At 40.4% G+C, this 18170-nt stretch overlaps 1 protein-coding gene across 1 annotated transcript; it reads right to left on the bottom strand.

Annotated features, from left to right (window-relative positions):
- Window positions 1-1120: 1120 nt before the first annotated feature.
- On the bottom strand, window positions 1121-15954 carry CCND1 (cyclin D1). Its single transcript, XM_077820151.1, has 5 exons — window positions 15757-15954; window positions 13960-14175; window positions 12966-13125; window positions 7039-7187; window positions 1121-1276 (listed from the first exon to the last, which is right to left on the bottom strand). The coding sequence occupies exons 1-5, from the start codon at window positions 15952-15954 to the stop codon at window positions 1121-1123; spliced, it is 879 nt and encodes a 292-aa protein (XP_077676277.1).
- Window positions 15955-18170: the final 2216 nt, after the last annotated feature.

Genomic DNA, 18170 nt, shown 5'->3' with positions numbered 1-18170 from the left:
ACCTTTCCTCTAACACCATAGTTAAATGCACTTGCTTTGCAATTCAAAGTTTGCGCACAAGCACTTATATATTTCCAAACCATTCCATTTAAAAAAAAATTCCCACAATAAAAGAACGTATTTCCTATATCTAATGGACTGAAAGTGCTTTGAATGGAATGGTTTTAGAATATTTAAAAAAAAAAAAAAAAGAGAGACTAGGCTGTGGATTGAACCTGACCATAATGAGGCTGAATATCTGTTGGGTCAGACCAGCATTTTATACACAGGTAACTACAAAAATATGAAGATTACAAAAATATAATATATTATGTCAATATTTCGGTTTCTCTTTATAATAGAGTATCGTATGAGTAGTACATTGGCCCTTCCCCGACAATGCTAAGCTGGAACCCTACAAAAGCCTTATGCACAGGCAATCCACAGGTACAAAAGATTAACATATAATAATGCTGTATACTAAAATACACTAACTTATGGGTTACGTTAACCATTTATAAGGTGAAGAGGATAAAAACCTAAGAAAATAAAATAAACATTTACAGATGAATTATAAAGTGACTAAATGCATAAGCAAGCAAGATACAGAAAAGCCTAGAACTGCGTTAAAGCTATGCTTTTTATAGGAAAAAAACAAAAAGAATATGTCATTTTCTATTAAAAAAAAACCCTCTTCTACTTTAAAAATGGTTCGTTGGTTGGTTTTGTTTGTTTTATATGTAAGAAATCAAATTTAATACCTCCCCTGGAGACATTGTGTGTGTTAATGTCTATTTTTACAACATACAGACAAGAACACTTTAACATAAAAACTAGTTGATTATTATTGTATAAAATCCTCTATTTTTTGTAGCACAAACCCCTTGGGGTCATGCAAATATTATTTTTCTTTTTTTTTTTTTAAGACAGTTTTGGGGTATTTTTGTTTGTTTGTTTGAAGTCACAGATGGAAGGGAGAAAGAGCAAGGAAAAAAATAACAAGAGTGAAGCTTTCCCTTCTGGTATAAAAATGTCCTGGAGAAAAGGGTTTCTGGGGGAGAGATCCTGATGCTGATTCCTTCTCAGATGCCCTTTCTTTGTCTGCTGTCATTGCCAAACAAACCGATTTGCAGAAGTCCTCTTAAATGTTCACGTCTCGCACATCGGTGGGTGTGCAGGAAAGGTCTGCTTCATCCTCAACAGTCTTTGTTTCTGAAGATATGTTGTGTTGCTGTGCCTGGCGTAGACTGGATTCGAGGAGGGATTCAATCTGTTCTTGGCAAGCTCGTAAACAATCCTAGAGAAGATTAAAGGGGAGGGGGAACACAACCCTTTAGAAAATATATAAAACCGTCTGCCAAATACTATTTTTGCAGAAGGCAAATAAAAATGTAACACCATTTATATAAGGAGGGAAGGCGGGTGGAAGCGAGAGAGATATAAAGACTGGATAGCTCAAGGGGCTGGGCTACAGGTTTTTGCCATCTGGTATTTAGAGGATTATGTCAAATGAGAGTGTAGTCTCAGTTCATCTCCCAGTGGGATAAGTGTGCATCTCAACAAATTGCTACCACAGTTAACCTTAACTGGCCCAATGTTAGTCTCAGAAGAGAAGCCAATAACTGAATGGGGCATGGAGACTAAACTATAGTGTCACCACTGGTAATGCTGCCTCCACCCCTAAAGGCACATTGGTGGGACAATGTGTTGAAGCTTATGATACTTCTACCTGTACTGTAAGTGTTCTGTAGATGAACAGAAGGCTCTGTCTCCAAGGCTGTCAATCTTGCATCTTTCGTGAGTACAAGAGTTTCATGGATCGTGTTTTTCGAAAAATTCTAATAGCCTCATTCTGATCTCATAGCAGTGTGAATCAGGAGTTACTATCTTGCAGTCAGTGCAATTACTGGGCATAAAACTGGAGTGAGATCAAGAATTAGGCCCAAGACTGTAGCGCTATATAATTTCTACTTCTACAACAGAAATGCCTTGGCACTATACAATCCAGTAGAAGTGGTATGAGCCATTTCATAAACAATGGCTTTTCAGTTAAGGAATGGCTACATTTTTTTGAGACGAGCTTTTCAGATTAAAGGTGCTATATAAATACAAAGTATTAGTAACTAATATTCTGATTATATTCAGCAATGGCCTGATCATGTTAGCTAATTGATTACTAACTCTGGAAAACATCTAAACAAAAAATGCAGCATTCCAAAAGACCAAAATGGATGCCTTTCTGCTGAATGCAGGTCTTTCACAACATACCATCAAACAGCCAGCAACCTCATGGCAATGATTTAGAAAGTGTTGCCAACCTTTTAGCTTGCCACTGCACTCACCATCACACAGAGAGAGACCAACTAGGAATGAGACAATTCTCTCTGTGACTCATGGCTCAATATGAGCTTGATCCTGCTAAGTGCTGAGTGTCTCATGTCTCCAGGAAGGTGCTGAGCACTCTCCACTCCCATTGACTTCAATGGGAATTAAGACCACGAAGCACCTCACAGGTTCAAACTTCATATGGGTAAAAGAACCCCCCCCCCCCCCCCGGGCATCTAAGTGTACAGTTAGGAATCGGCACATCAAGCATCCAAAATCTATTTATTCACAAAATCACAGAAATCAGAGATGGAAAAGAGCTGTTAGATCATCCAGTCTGTCTTCCTGCAAATGCAGGATTAGATATTCTTTAGTGCCATGCACGCCCATTGCATGGGCACAGACTTGGAGTGCCTTAAACAAGCGAAACAATCACACAGTATATTGCCAAAATTCCTCAGGCACATTGTTTACTCACATCCTTATAACAAACATCGTGAGCTTTTCTCAACATATTTAACTTTGTGTAGTAAGGACTTTGAAGTTTTCTTTTAGTATTGCCTTTTCTGATTTAACCTATGACATGCGTTAGCCCTTGCAGTGAACCCAGTCTTCCATGATAAATTGCCGTCAAAAGTGTTAGGATGTGCATGACTGAGAATGAATGTTGTTTTCCTGAGAGGGTGACCTGCCTGCTGTTTTCTTTATCTCCCAGTTTCAATTCTGCCTTCATTCAGAAGCTTCTTGTGTGATCTACCAGCTTTTCACTGATTCCACTACCACAAGAACCTTCTCTGCCACCAATAAGGGCACATGGCATTTGGGGTAAAATAAGATTAGAAACCCAAGCAAACAATTCTCTGCAAGTCCTTTCTGAGAGAGAGGGAGGTTAATCCTACCTCTAAGCAGATCAGACCATCAGTTACAGCTCACTGAAAACACATAACCTATGACCTTTTCTGGTTTAAACCCTAGTGTAATATTTCCTCTTGACAGAGACACACAGTATTTTAAATGACAAAAAGAAATGCCTCATATCCTAAAGTCATCATGCCTTTGACTCCTACGTACCTCTGGCCTTCCCAGTGAGATCTCTAACAAGACTCCCCAAGATATGACAGATCATTTCTGACTTCAGATACCACAGGACACCCATTTTAACTCCTGACAGCACGCATACCATGACACACGTAAATAGATATACAGAAATAATAAGTAAACACAATTTATTTTTTGCTTCCAAAAAGTTCAGGCACTTTCAGGTTGACTCAGCCATAACTAGGTGGCAAGTTTCTCACTGAAAGCCAACGCATAGTTGTTTCAGAGCAATTCCAACGCTGGCTCTGTTTTTTGGAAACACTCCCACATACATGTTTGACTCTGAAAACTGAAATGTGAACTAGTTTTACTCATAATATTGAACAAGCAAAGAATACATTTTGTAAACAGCTTGGGAGGATTTTCTATAAATGATTATTCTTTTCCTTTTCGGCACTGAAAAAAATCTTCACTCTGACACTGCAGGAGTGGATTGAGTTCTGATTGTATGTTGTTAAATAACATACAATCTTTACAGCTTACTGTAAACAGGCTGTCTGCTAAATTGCAATTTAATGAACAATGTGATGTTTGAAATGCTTTATGTTTTTGTTCAAATTATTTTTTCACGTAGATATTAAATGAACAGCTTCTCTGCAAGAATATTAAATTTCTCAAAAATGCTACATACAAAAAAACTTACTGTGTACATTTTCATCACTAGCATAACATTATTGATGCCCAGTGTTACACTTACATTTTGTTTTTCCATTCTACTCACAGCTTCTGAATACTGGGAGCAAATACAAAACTTGTGTGTTAGTCTGATAACTTCTCCCAACAACTTTTCTGCTTCACTACCCAAATTTTCAATGCCCACAGTTTGTTCAAGGTCATAAGCCCTTCCTGGATTAATTAAGCTTCTCAGTGAAAAAAAAAAGGCCTACTAGATTACTGATGTGGTCAAATACCTTTATTTAACATACACAGTAGACATGATCAGATTGAAATTCAGTCCAGCATAAGATTTAAGGTCAGATCTAAAGGAAACAAACAACAACAAAATCTATTGGAAATCCTTTGTTATTGCCTGGCTCATTAAGAATAAAAGACATATGTTTGAAGGTGTCTCTGGAGTGGGCAGGGAGGAGAAGCAAATTCCAGTGTATTAACAGACAGCATGGAAACCCAATCTAATCTAGTTTAGCAAATTTCTGGCCTGGAAATGAATGTCAGGCAAAATTCAATCCATTTGGATGATGGGGTCAGGAACAGAATGATGGAAGACAGCCCAAGACTTCTAATTGTGATTATCTGACTTCTAATTACCACTGATCAAAGGCAAAATGGGAAACTGGACTCCTACCAACATAAACATGAACTATAAAAGAATTTCAATCAGGTGATATTCATTTTACTTTAGACTCAACTTTCTTGAGACTAAGGTAAAACTTATCAGTATGAAAACTGAAATCCAACAGACCATCTGCTCTGGCTAGCAAACAATCAGGAAAAGTGTTAACCATTTTGTCAAAATGCATCAGTCTAATAAATACTTTGAAACAATCGAATCCACATGATATTAAATGTATGGCAATATGTGCCATTACTTGTGGATCAACAACCCAAACAATGTTATTAAGAAAACTTTCAAGATCAGGATTAGTGTTTGATCCATCAGTTAAGATAATTTGTTTCATAAGAAATGTGTAGTAAGCTCTAAGGCCAGAGATCCCTCTTTATAGAAAATCCAGTAATTGTCAAATTCACAGAATAATTATGGCAGAGGTTATTGCACCTTTATTATAAACATGGGGACAGAAATCATGTTAATACAGAAGACCAAGAAAGCAATCCACAAAGATTTAGGTGATCTTTCCTTTTTGAGGTTCCTTAAAAAAATTTACATATAACTTTATGATATTTCTTATTTTATCTAGCAAACTATGTAAAAATCTTAATGTCTAGTTATTGTTATTTTAAGACATAAACATAATTATCACAAAAGTTTCTGTCCCACTCACCTTAAAGATCTTCCTTTTAAGTTCAGTTCATATAGACTGTGGCCTTGCATATTATTTATGAATAATAAAACGCAGTGCCCAAAGTGCTATTGCTTCTAATTAAAACTACTTTCCTTTATCAAAGAGCTCTGACACTGACTAAGTCAAGTCATGTAAGGACATGTTGCAGTTCTACATGACACAGAGTTCTGCGATGTGTTAGAATCTAATTCATGGTTATATATGAAAAAAATGTAAATAATATTTTCTTTTAAATCAGACATACACTATAGGTGCTGAAAGCAGATTGCTTGCTTCTTCCTAAGTTCCTGATTCAAATGTCTTGAATTGGATAGAGTTCAAGCATACACTTAAGCACATGCATGGTCCTAACAAATAAGCCAGAGTATTACAGGTACACACCACTTCAGCAGTGGGATACTTAAAGCATCTGTAGTACTTAAGAGTATATAACATTTCAGCACTGAATCAGTACTACTAAATTCTGCTCCTAGTAGTATTAAGAGCAAAAATAATTTGCTTAACTGTGTGGTATAGTATCTTGAAATAGTTAGGATGGGCCGATAATAAGCAGCAGTGAAGTATTTGTCTGTGTTGGCATCACCTAAATTCTAACAAAATATCAGAAAAATATTCCCTTATATGGGAACTAATCATAACAATGCTTTCACAATTTGCTAACAATCATTAAAATTCTACATATCACAGCCCTTTATATTAACTTGGGTGTGAGTTGTTTGGTTGTTAGAATAATTATATCTTCAGTTTATGAATACATAAAATGAAGGGTTTTACAGCATCTCAAAGATTCTATTGCAAACCACAGGGTTGTCTTTATTTGAGTCTTTGTCCAGAGCTTGGAGACCTCACAAGAACCTTTTTAAAGCATCTATTTATTGGTCTTCCACATTGTTACAAAACAAAGCTAAACTCTGCCCCAACTTCACACACCATTATGACATGGATCATTGACTTTAGGTCTTCCTTGTAGGCTCCCTTCCTGGCCCATTCACTCATGAAAGGTTTATTGCTCACTAGTTACTGATGTGCATCTCCTGGAAGCTGCAGGGCAAAATGAGAGTCCTATGAGGACCATCTACCTTGTCAGAAAGTCGTGGGACAAACATTTGTTCCAAAAAGGAATTCAATACCAGCTACTGTGCAGGTCTAGCACGTAATAAACCAAATTAGATAATTAGAACCCCCTTAAAAAAGGCATTTCACACCACTAGGCACAATAAAGGGTCTCAAGAGTGGTCAAAGATAAGCTCAGAGATACCATGAAGTCTATTTATTGCAATCTTAGTAACTATTTCCTTGTCTTATTTTAAAGGTTTTTGTTCTACATAGGCTGCTGGTTTAATAACCTACAAACCGAATACAGCCTCAGCAATTGTCCTAAACCAATTTAAGAGTTTCCTTTGCTTTGTTGATATGTCTGTCTTAACAACGATAGGATTGGTCATGGTATTCATACCAATGAACTGCAGTAGCGTGATCTCTGATTTTTAATGTATATAACGATGACTAATAGTCACTGGGAAGAACAAAAGAGAATACACTTGAAAAACCACATCCAAGTTGTACTTTGATCAGCGTTTACTGTCAAATCATATACTACAGTGAGGCACTCAAAAAACTCTAAAATAGAGAGACTGAAAGAATCACTTACCGGGTCACATTTGATAACTTGTGATAGGAAATGTGTGAGACTTTGATAGGAGAGGAAAGTGTTAGTGTCTCCCAGGTGAAGGCCTTGCACGGCTGCTACCACACTCCCAGCTGCGATCATGGAAGGTGGGTTTGAAATAAACTTAACATCTGTTTAAAGAGAGAAGTGGGAAAAAAAGAGAATTGATTTCTTTAGGATGAGCTTGCTTGTGTCACTCCTAAGAGTTAGACCTGATTGCCAGATAATAAGTCTTAAGAGGCTGTAGGATTGCAAACATAAAGACTCCTCCTACTGTAATTTAACAATATCGGCAATTAACGGGCCCGATCCCACAAGCACTTATGCACATGAATAACTTTACCTGAGTGAGAAACCCTTTTTTAGAGAAAGGCCTGAAAGGCTAATCATTCCTTTGAAGGATTTTGAGGCTATTAGGGCCCTAATCCTGCAAACACTTATAAATATACTTTACTCCTGTGAGTAGTCCCATTTAAATCAACGTGATTATTCACATGAGTAAAGCTATTCACATTTGAAAGCATCTGCAAGATCAGGTGCATTATGTGATGTAAGCAGTCTCTGAATCATATACCCTTTAAAACATTAACCTTTACAATTATGTTAGAAAGAGAGAAATGTATAACTTTAATATAAAACAAAAGCAAAAACAAAAGCGATTAAGACCACTTAAACCTGTCAGTAGGTGAATATTCTATATTTAAATTAAGGTTTCATCTTTAAAATACTTTGTCTCAACCTAGTCTCTTGTCAGTGGCTGCCATCCATCCTGGCAACAGGGATTTAATGTAAATGTGGCATAACTAAGTGACGGGGGTCCCAAGAATTGGCGGACAATCAGTTACATTCTGATGTGACACCATGCTGACAAGAGGCTGGGCCCCCTTCCAGACTGCATTGCTGTAGGTCTCTCTACAAAGCCACTCCCATGATTCTTTGAGGGGCCTATCTCTGCCATTAGAATGTTATTCCCCCCCCCTTTTTTTTTTTAATAAGGGCAAATAATGTGGAATAATCCACATTTTAATGCTAAGGCTCTTTCTGCTATACAGGAATGTGTTTGATTTTTGATTCATGGCAAAATGAACCCTGGACCAAATATTAGGAGGAAAAGAAATAAGTGGTACTAGTAAATGTCTAACTTTTTAGGGGAGAAAAAGGAAATGATATCTTATATACGATAACTTGAGATACATTCCTTCTCCTATTATCAAATATACAACTTTTCCTTTGCTGCATAAACATAAAACCACCTGTCAACCCTTGAATTAAATCAAAGACATGAAAAACTTAAGCGGGAGGGAATGGGGGCTCTGTGAAACAGTTTAAATATTAAATCATTTATCTCTTTATGATTTAATATCTTTTGTATAAAGGCTTTAACAGTATAAGCATCAGGACTCTCTGTATATACTAAAAAGAAAAGGAGTACTTGTGGCACCTGGTTAGTCTCTAAGGATGCTCAAATAAATTGGTTAGTCTCTAAGGATGCTCAAATAAATTGGTTAGTCTCTAAGGTGCCACAAGTACTCCTTTTCTTTTTGCGAATACAGACTAACACGGCTGTTACTCTGAAATCTGTATATACTAAACACCTATTGTTGTAGGTATTATAGGTACAGTTTGGGGTTTATATCTCTGCCACTCCATCTGTACCCCGACCCATCCCATACTCACCTTCCAAAGGGAAATTTACCCCAAGCTCTATGAAATTGAAAGTGCCTTCAGAACTAAATTGATGTGATTAAGTATAAAAGGGTTTTTTATGTGCTATGTTGCCAGCTAAACTCATGTCACATCTTGACATATCTGAAATAGGTCTAACTTACCTCTTCCCTCCCCCACCTCTCCCCAACTCTTTCCCAAAAGATTTCTAAATAGATTCAGTTTGACCGTTGCCAATAAATGCATCCCAGAGATAGTATCTAATCTGTTCACTCAAACAAATCACTGGTATGTTTTCTTAGGTACACTTAAAATGAGAGGCTTCTGTTGGTTTAAACAGGTCTGAAGATTGGATTCACCAAACTTTAGTTGTATACACATACACAGTCACAGTGAATTATCTCCAGTGTTTATTAGTTTCTGCATAATTATCGTCCCAAAAAATGGCCAAAATTGTGTAAGTTTAATAAGTCCATTCAGACAGTAGTAAGTTTGGGATTCCTGTTTGCTTTTTCTTTTAAAGGGGGCAATACACAAGAACATGAATTCACAGTCACACCCTTAGTATGTCCAAGGTGGAAAAGTAATAATGCAGTTTAAATGACCAGTTTATGTCTGTCCCCATAACCACTCCAGACAAGCAGCATGGACTGTCTTTTTGTTGCAACTCAACAAGGAATTATTTGTGGCAGAGGCCACTAATTTCAGCATATTAATCAGGGGGCCCCTCTGGCCTGTAATTGGATGCCCCCAAGTGAAGAGTGTGGCATCATTGTCAGCCTCCATCGCCTCATCTTGCGCTATTGAGCGCTCAGGAACAAGGGGGCTTCGGTGAGATGAATTAGACCTGACACAGCCACAATGGGGAAGGGGGCCCCATCAATTGAAGCACACATCCCCAGTAGCCTATCTGAGACTTCATCCAAAAAGAATAAACAACTTCAGCGTTGTTAAAAAGAGAGAGAGGGAGAATGAGAGAGAGAGAGAGAGAGAGAGAGAGAGAGGGGAGGGGGAGGAGAGAGAAGAATGCCAGCCACCCTGAAGGGAGGACAAAGCAGGCATCTAGGCGCTGCAGCGCTTTAAAAAAAATTCCTAACAAGGCGAGTCACCCCTTTTCCTTTTTAAATGGAGCAGCAATTCTATCCGTCTGGAGAGCTGGGGGCTATGAATGAAAATCTTTTCATTGAGGCAAATCAAAACTGTGAACATAAATCACTTGCTGCAAGATGCAACAGGTTCCAACTGGTCACATACCTTGAGTCTCCCAATTTTATAAAGGCCAGAGAATAGAAGAATTGTAGCAAAGTTGTTTCAAAGGGAAGTCTTTTTTCTCTCTCTCTCCACCAGGGAGGAGGAAAGAGAGGAGAGAAGAACAATAATAATAACATAAAGGGGCCTGGTATGTTTAGATAACCAGAGGGCCACAATGAAACGCTGAAGCGCCCAATATTTGTTCCTTTTCATTGTTTTGCTTGTATAGAGCTGGAGTTTTAACTTAACTCCAGTCTTAACTGGGGCCAAAAAAGGCCTGTTTCCTTCTGAGTTATCCCTGCCTTACTTGGCCACGCCAAAGCCCCATTTATTAAGGTCAATTATGTGTTAACTTCAAACAACCCCTGGTAATTTTTTCTTTCCTTCTCTAACCTACCACAGCAAAAAGTTGGTGAAAATATATTTAAAAAACAAAACAAATCCCCTTCTATTAGGCAGGCAACTGAGGATGAAGCATAAAGGGAATTCCAGTCAACATCACCTTTCTATGTAATCTTTTCTATCAGGAGCAAATACACATACACATCTTCAAACTCTCCCCTGCCTTCACCTTGTATTTCAAGTAGTGCTCACACAATGGCACTGGAGTCAATTTCCCAGTGGCTTCCATGGGCTCTGGATCAGGCCCACAAGGTATTCAGGGAAGTACAACCGGTTTGCAATCCACCTAGATTAGGGCTGGCCAGAAAAAAATATAACACACCAAAAAGTGAAGGTCAGATGCTGCTGACGCCACGTGTTCTTTATCTTGTCTGGGCATCACTAGCCAACAAGGGAGTCATCCGAAGAGAGACAAAAAAATCTTGGCATCCAAAAATGAAATAAAAATCCAAAGCTGATCAAACAGCTCTGTTCAACACTCCTTACTCAGGTAATATTCCCAGTGACTTCAATGGAGTGCTGAATAAGTCCCATAATCTTGATGACCTCCATGCTATTTTAAAAAGCTAAGTAAAATTCTCTGTACATGGGTCACATTCGCTGATCCATTTTCCAGCTACCCATGTGGTGAGGAGCATACTGTTAAATATAGACTCTGGATGTGCTTTCTAAAAGAACCATAACAACACTGACAGTAGATCAAAGTACTGGACTCCTAGCAAGGCTTCAACCTTTGAACTACTCTTGTTTTCATCACTATCACTGCCAGCACAACCACCTAGATTAAACATCCCCATATCCAAAGGGGAGACTGGATAGCTATAAAGAAACACCATATACAACTAATCTCTTAGGTGGCTTCAGACCAGGCAATCACACATTCGAATTCACTACAATCTCAATGTTCTGCTTGAATCTCTGTCTAGGAAAACACATTTGATCCACAAATGTTTCAAACCCTTTAAAAGCTGTTTGGAGAGGTTCTATTACTCACATATTAGGAGCAATGTGCTGAGTCAGTCAAACTTGTGAGCTGCCTGCCATTCTGTACTTAGGCCTATGATAAAGGCAAGACTGAAACCTACCAATAATGTATATATTTATCTTCAGAGATTCTGTGGCTATATCTCCAGGCCAGACACTTCAGTGACAGTGACTATGTGAGACCAATAAATTATTTTTATTTTTTTAATGCTTATTATTTTTCTTGAATCTTTTGACCACATCCATCCCTGGTGTAACACCACTGAACACCAATGTACATCAGAGATTAATTTGCCCTTTGGCTTTAAATACACCCTAAGCTTTCAAGTACAGAGAGATGGGGGGGAGGGGTAGCTGCATTAGTCTGTATCCACAAAAAACAACGAGGAGTCCAGCTACAACCAACAGAGACCTTTTCTTCAGACTGAACGACTCAATGTCATGCAGGCATGACCTCTCCTTTCACTTAACTATTATTGGATATGAATATTCATATTTATAAAGGTATATTACTAATTTCAAGTGAGTTTTTTATTAGTATCAACACGATCCTTGACATTCATCTTTATGTGACGCTACAGGCTTCCCTTCAAAGGAGCATTTGCTTTGGCTGCCTTTGTTTCCTTATTCTTTTGCCACATTTGGGTTTCTCATGCCACAATTGAAAGGAATCACGTGAAGTGGATTTTAAGAAAAACTGATCAATCCTTTGAAAATCACCTTTGTCCTGCCTGCCCCGACACTCTTTCCCATGAGAACAGTGGTATCTGGAGGAGATCATAAAGGCAGTGTTGCTCTTCTGATCTCTTGCTCCCCATCTTACTCTTGTTATGGTTCAATGGATAAAATGCATGACCGCCTGCACACCATTTGTGCACGTGGAGTTTCCGGGAATTAGCACACACACACACACACACACAATGCCCTTGAAACCAAAGATCAAGCCTCTGCAAACCTGGCCCAGGGAACAGTCAGTGTCTCTGGCTCCTCTGCAGTCCGCCCCTGCACATGCCTCCAGCAAAGCACGTGGCCAGCTGGGTGTGGACGGCAGACTTAGCCCTGTGCCAGAAAAGTGTCTGTGCCATGTGCCCCTTCTGCAATCCACCATCTACTAGCATGGGAAAAGGGGAAACTTGAATGAGGGAGATTTTACAACAAGTCAGTGAAACGCACCCATATACAGAACTAACTACATGCAAATTCTTCCTCCGAACTCTTTCAAAACTGCCTTAAAATGAATCCACAATGAGGGAGTCTGCCTCCAGGCCAGAGATTCTTTGGCAGGCCTTCATAGGCCCAGATATACACTGGAGAAGGATCTGGCCATTCTTTGAGATAGGTTTATTTAATCACTTTCCATGAAGAGTTTTACATATTTACTTCATGTTAAACTCAGAAGAGAGGCATCTTCTCAGAAACTTACCTTCTGAAAAGTAATCCACCTTCTGCAAACAACAGGGGACAACACTCAGTGCTTAAATTATCTGCACTGAGTTCTGTGAACTTGAGTATGGTAACTCTACGGAAAGTCTTAGGAATTGGGGATAAGGGTGGGTGTGCATGTTGGGTATGGGGAACAACACGCCATTTTAGTGTGCAGGGCATACCTGTTGCGCACAGAGCCACAAAAGTCTGGGCATGTTTACGGATGATTTGCTTGGTGTCCTCCGCCACAGGCATTTTAGTAAGGAAATGTTCAATGAAATCATGAGGGGTCATTGCGGCCAGATTCCATTTCAGCTTATTCACCAGAAACAGCTCCATTTGCTACAAAAACAAAAAGGAGGAAAGGGGGAAAAGAAGGAAAACAGTTAGAAGCTCTGCTTATAAACAGCTTTGAAATGTAGCAATTGCTTCTGAAGCAGTTAAGGTGAATTTCATCAGTTTTTACTGTATTCTGGAATCTTAATGCATGGGCTTCTTTTTGAGGCACTGACTTCTGCATGATTGGAGACTGATGACTAAAACACTACACTTCCTCACCAGTAGTGCTGTGATGGTGTGAAGGAGGATTACTAGCAGAGGCGTACCAAGGTGAGGGTGCCTTTATGCATGAAACTCCTGCAAGACTGTCCTCACCCAGAGGCCTGAAATGCAGCACTCCGTTCACCAGTCAAGTTGCTGAACTGCACACTAGGAACGCAAGAGGGCGCCAGCCACCCACTTTTTACCCCTTGTCCTGTGCTTTCTCTGAGGGTGAGGTAATAATGAGTATCTTAGGGATTTTTTCATTCGAATAATCTACTGCATCATGTAGTCTGCAATCGCACAGAGTCTGCACGAGCCCAACTTTCGCTGGCTAAGAAGCGCGTGGAACCCCCTGACGCCAGCTTACTGGAGCGGAGGGGGCGGGGGGCAGAGACAGCCGTGTAAGTTACATCTGTTGCTCCCATGTGCCGTAATGGAGTTAGCCTGGGAGCTGGAGGTGAACGGCCAATAATTCTAGGGGGTGAATCGCGCATAATTACTCAGTGTGAAGTAGGGGGTCACACTGGGCAGATCTGAAGAAGGAGCCTCGCGATTTTCTCTGTCGGGGTTGATTTTTATTTATTTTCCTCTCTCCTGATCGTGCTTTTCCAGATGAAGTAAACACGAAATTACCAGTAATTCGTCGGGTCTAATGGAGTTGTCGGTGTAAATGCTCAGTTTTTCTGCGGTTAGAGGAATCGTTTCCTTCATTTTTGAAGCCACAAACATGCAGGTAGCTCCCAGAAGTTGCAATCGGTTTTTCTTGAGGGGTTCAAACGACAAAAATCTGTCCAAATAATTCATAGCCAAGGGGAAAACTTCCTCTTCACATTTCTGCTCCTCGCAAACCTGGAAAAGGAGAGAGCTCGTTGAAACGAATAATAATGATAGCAACTAGTCATGCCTCCTCCCCCCGACCAAAGCTTGAAGGGCACGGCAGAGAATAGGGGTGACGGGGGGAGAAATAAATTTCCCCCAAAAGAGTGGGGAAAAGACTTAAAAGAAACTGAAAGAGAAAGTCGCAAACGGAGAAAGTAGGGAAATGTGGCGTTAGCAATCCACAGCCGAGCTCTGGCCAAAAGGGGAAATCTGGATTCTCACAGATCGGCAGCCGCTTTGAAAAAGGCAAATAAATTGCAAAATGATGCGGGGACAGAGCTGGGATCCCAGGGTTTTGTTCTTATTTGCCTGGGTGCTGCCGATTCTCTGCTTTGCTCGAGACACAAAGGTGGCGTCCGGAGCAGCAGCAGCACCAGCCCCATTTCCCCAGACGTCATCTTTTCAAAAAATATTTAAAAATATTTAAAAAATCAGCCGAAGCTCCAAAAAGGGCTGAAAACGACCCGGCGGGGGTCCTTTACCGATCCCCGGGCTGATGGGGTACCTGGGGGCGTCCAGGGAGATACCCCGAAATCAAACTCACAAGGTCCCCCTCACCCTCTTCAGAAAAGCAACGTGCGACATTTCGAAGAGCAAGGGCAACGTGCTGCGCTTTCAAAAATTAATTAAAAATAGATCGCAGGCGCCCAGGGCTTCGGAAAAGGCATGAAAATGTAGCCCCGGCTCCCTAGCTCCAGCTGGGAATGCCCTGACACATGTCCTGCCAGGGGAGTGGGGCATTTGAACTCGATTTTGCCATGCGACCTTGCCGAAAGTTTCTGCAACACAAGCATGTCTTTGAGGGGTGACCACAGCTCGCTCTCTGCTCTGAACAAAGAAACTTTCACCCTGCATTTCCCCAAGAAATGACAGAGCCCAACAGCCGATCCTCCTGTCCACAGCCCCAGCAGGGACCCCCGTTTCTGGAGCACCCCCGGCCCCCTTTGGCTTGCTCCTGGGGACTTGCTAATTTTCTAATTATTAATAAACACTTTTGCTTTGCAATAAAAGAACAAAGATGGCGCATAATACTGGCACGGGCAGCACTTGCATACGTGTACATGGATATTAATTTAAAATAAAATCCCAATAAAATAACTGGCGAGGTTTAACTGCAGCCCTAAGACAAGAGTGGGGCGTCGGGGTGCCTGGGAAGTTGCTGTGCTCATCTGGGATCCCAGAGAAGGACTCTTAAGGGGGCTTTTTCCAAGTGGGGCTTTCAAACTTTGTTTTCTCTGGCACTGAGTTCATTCTAAAAGGTTCAAGGGAGACCCCCAGAATTTATTTTCTTTAGAGATGGGGGTGTGGGATTTGCTTTCCCTCTATCGAAGACACCTCATTGTTAACAAGTAAATAAAAGATAAGGGGATAAAAGGCATCACACTCTTGACTGTCAATATATATCTGTAGCAATATGTCCTATGCTGAAGGAGGGGGTGTTTTTTGGGGGTGGGGGGGAGCTGGGGCTGGAATGGGGGAGTCATTCAGGGTTTATTCAGGGTTTATTCATTAATGCAGAAGCTTGCAAAGAAATCTCTGAAACATACAAACCTCCAGCATCCAAGTGGCAACTATTTTCCTCATATATGGCAAGATTTCCTTCTGCACGCACTTGAAGTAGGACACAGAGGGCGAGCAGGTCTCCTCTGCCTTCAGCATTGTCTGCAGAACCCTGTCATTTAGTAGGTTGGCATCTAGATAGGCTCTTCTGATGGTTTCCACTTCACAACACAGCAGCTGATGTTCCATGTCTGTCTCCTTCTTCTAAAGTCAGTTTTCTAAAGGACTGAGTCAGTCTCTCTCTCGCTCGCTTGCTTGCTCTCTCGCTCTCTCTCTCTCTCTCTCTCTTCCCCTTCCAGGAGTCCCTTGGATGCTGCTTGCTGCTACTGCCGCTACAGCCCTCTGGAGGCTGAAAAACTTTCTAACTTCCAACAAAACTCTCCTGTATAGTCCCTGTGACGTTACTGTTGTTAAGCAGAGATCAAAGCACAAGAGAGAATGAGAAAGAGAGTGAGAGAGAAGCCAAAAGCAAGGGGCAGAGCCCTAAAGCCATCCCATAAGCTTTAAGTCCTTCCCCTTATACAGAAGCAGGGGTTTAATGCAAATGAGACAAGGGCTTGCTTTCTTCAAGGGAAGCAGAGAGGTGGGGGAAACCCAAATTGTCTCTTCAGTGTATGATGCATAATTTTTAAAATGGAGAGAGTTCTGCAGTGGGAGCTAAATGATGAATGGGACTAGGCCACACACAGTCAGGCATGGATATAAATACAGGGAAACTTATTATTATTTTAGTGGGGGGAGGGTAGCAGGACCATATTAATTATTATTATTGCCTAGCTCTAAATGAAACTAGTATTATTTAAAAATATGCTTCCAACTCGGAGTGCCAGAGCACGTACAGGACCATGTCCTTTCCCCTTTCCATTCCTTGTATTCCTCCCCACCCCCATTTCAGCATAGATTTCTGCTACATCCCTGAATTTGAACAGAATTAAGTTCCCCCTACAATATTTGGGTTTTTTTTAAACTTTAAGCTTTTACTCTGCAAACGGGGTGGGGAGGAACATGGTGATAGCTCATCCAAGCTGCACTAAGAAAACAGTTAACCCTAAACAGGCAATAGATCAGATATCAACACCCCACCCCCACTACACTACAACCACCCAGAAAAATCCCAGCAGTGCAGCAAAATGGTGACCAGCACAGTTTCCTCCAGCACAGTTAATACCTGGAGGAAGGTGCTGATAGTCACTGGGGTTACCAAGGGCCTGAGCCAAAGCCCATTGAAGTTAGCAGCAGCCTTTCCACTGCTGTAATATTTTCTAATGTCCTCCCAGCATGGGTGACTTTAGTTTCCCAACAAAGTTAGCCTATTTTATACCCAAGAATCCTTTTCAGTTTTGTTTTTTTTTAATTAAACACTTGTTAAAGTTCTTCCCTTTAACTTGAAACATTTTCAGAAAAGAAAGCTGAGCAGGCATTCGGGACTGAAGGGATTTGGCTGCTTCTTGCATATGGGTGAATGCTATGAGTGAAATCTTAGCCCCATCCAAGTCAATAGCAAAACTCTTATTGACTTCAGTGGAGCCAGGATTTCATTGTGTCTCTTGACTGTTTTGGGGGGATTGTAGACATGGGGGTCCACTTTTGTCTCCTGTTTGCCGAAATGGTTCTCCACCTGCCTAGTGTGGACACATCTTAATAAATAATGCATAATAAATAATAGTAATACCTAGCTCTTCTGCAGTGCTTAGCAAAGCATTGCCAATTGGGTTAGATTGCATGGGTGCCACAAATATGCATGGGGCATGGTATAATGCTGTGTAGCCACATCCTTGTCCCTCTCCCACACACAGATAAGATATATTAGACATATTGCTAAGATCACAAGACACAGGGCTATAGTTTTATTTATGTATAGTATATATATGATAGGTGATCTTCATATCTGACATGTCTTTTCTTTGTCTTGTCTATATTATGATGACACATAAAGGCCCCAATCAGGATCTTAGCCCCTATTGTACTAGGCGCTGTCTACCTAGGTGAATGTATAAGGTCCTGCCCAGAAAAATTTATGGGATTTTTTTTTAATGTGGGAAGAAATGTCCACTTATATAAATTACATTTCTTTTTTGAAAAGTAGCAAGTATGTTTCCATTTTTATTAAACAAACAAGCAATACACTCACCCCTTTAAATTAAATAAACTAGTAGTCCAGCCACCATGGCCAAGTTTAGGGTTACATTTTGTTTCACCAATACTTAAATCCCTCCTCCACCTCAAAGGTTTTTTTTTTTTTTTTTTTCTAATTCCTGATTTGTTCCTTTCAAGCATTAGTGCCATTTTCTAAGGCATTACAATTTGGGGAGCGACTGGGCATCTTCTCTTTCCCACCCCCTCCCAGATCATGGTCACATTAGTATTTGTCTGTTTGTTTCTTGGTCGCTTTTGCTAATAAATCT

Source organism: Eretmochelys imbricata, chromosome 6 (assembly GCF_965152235.1).
Source record: "Eretmochelys imbricata isolate rEreImb1 chromosome 6, rEreImb1.hap1, whole genome shotgun sequence".
NCBI classification, from domain to species: Eukaryota; Metazoa; Chordata; order Testudines; family Cheloniidae; genus Eretmochelys; species Eretmochelys imbricata.
This window is presented reverse-complemented; position numbering and strand designations above follow the sequence as displayed.

Excerpts from the sequence above, each read along its gene's own strand:
- CCND1 (XM_077820151.1), bottom strand. The coding sequence starts at position 15,954 with ATGGAACATCAGCTGCTGTGTTGTGAAGTGGAAACCATCAGAAGAGCC. Across the intron at positions 13,126-13,959 it reads TTAGACCCGACGAATTACTG|CAAATGGAGCTGTTTCTGGT; the intron begins GTAATTTCGTGT and ends TTGTTTTTGTAG. Across the intron at positions 7,188-12,965 it reads TGTGGCTCTGTGCGCAACAG|ATGTTAAGTTTATTTCAAAC; the intron begins GTATGCCCTGCA and ends CTCTTTAAACAG.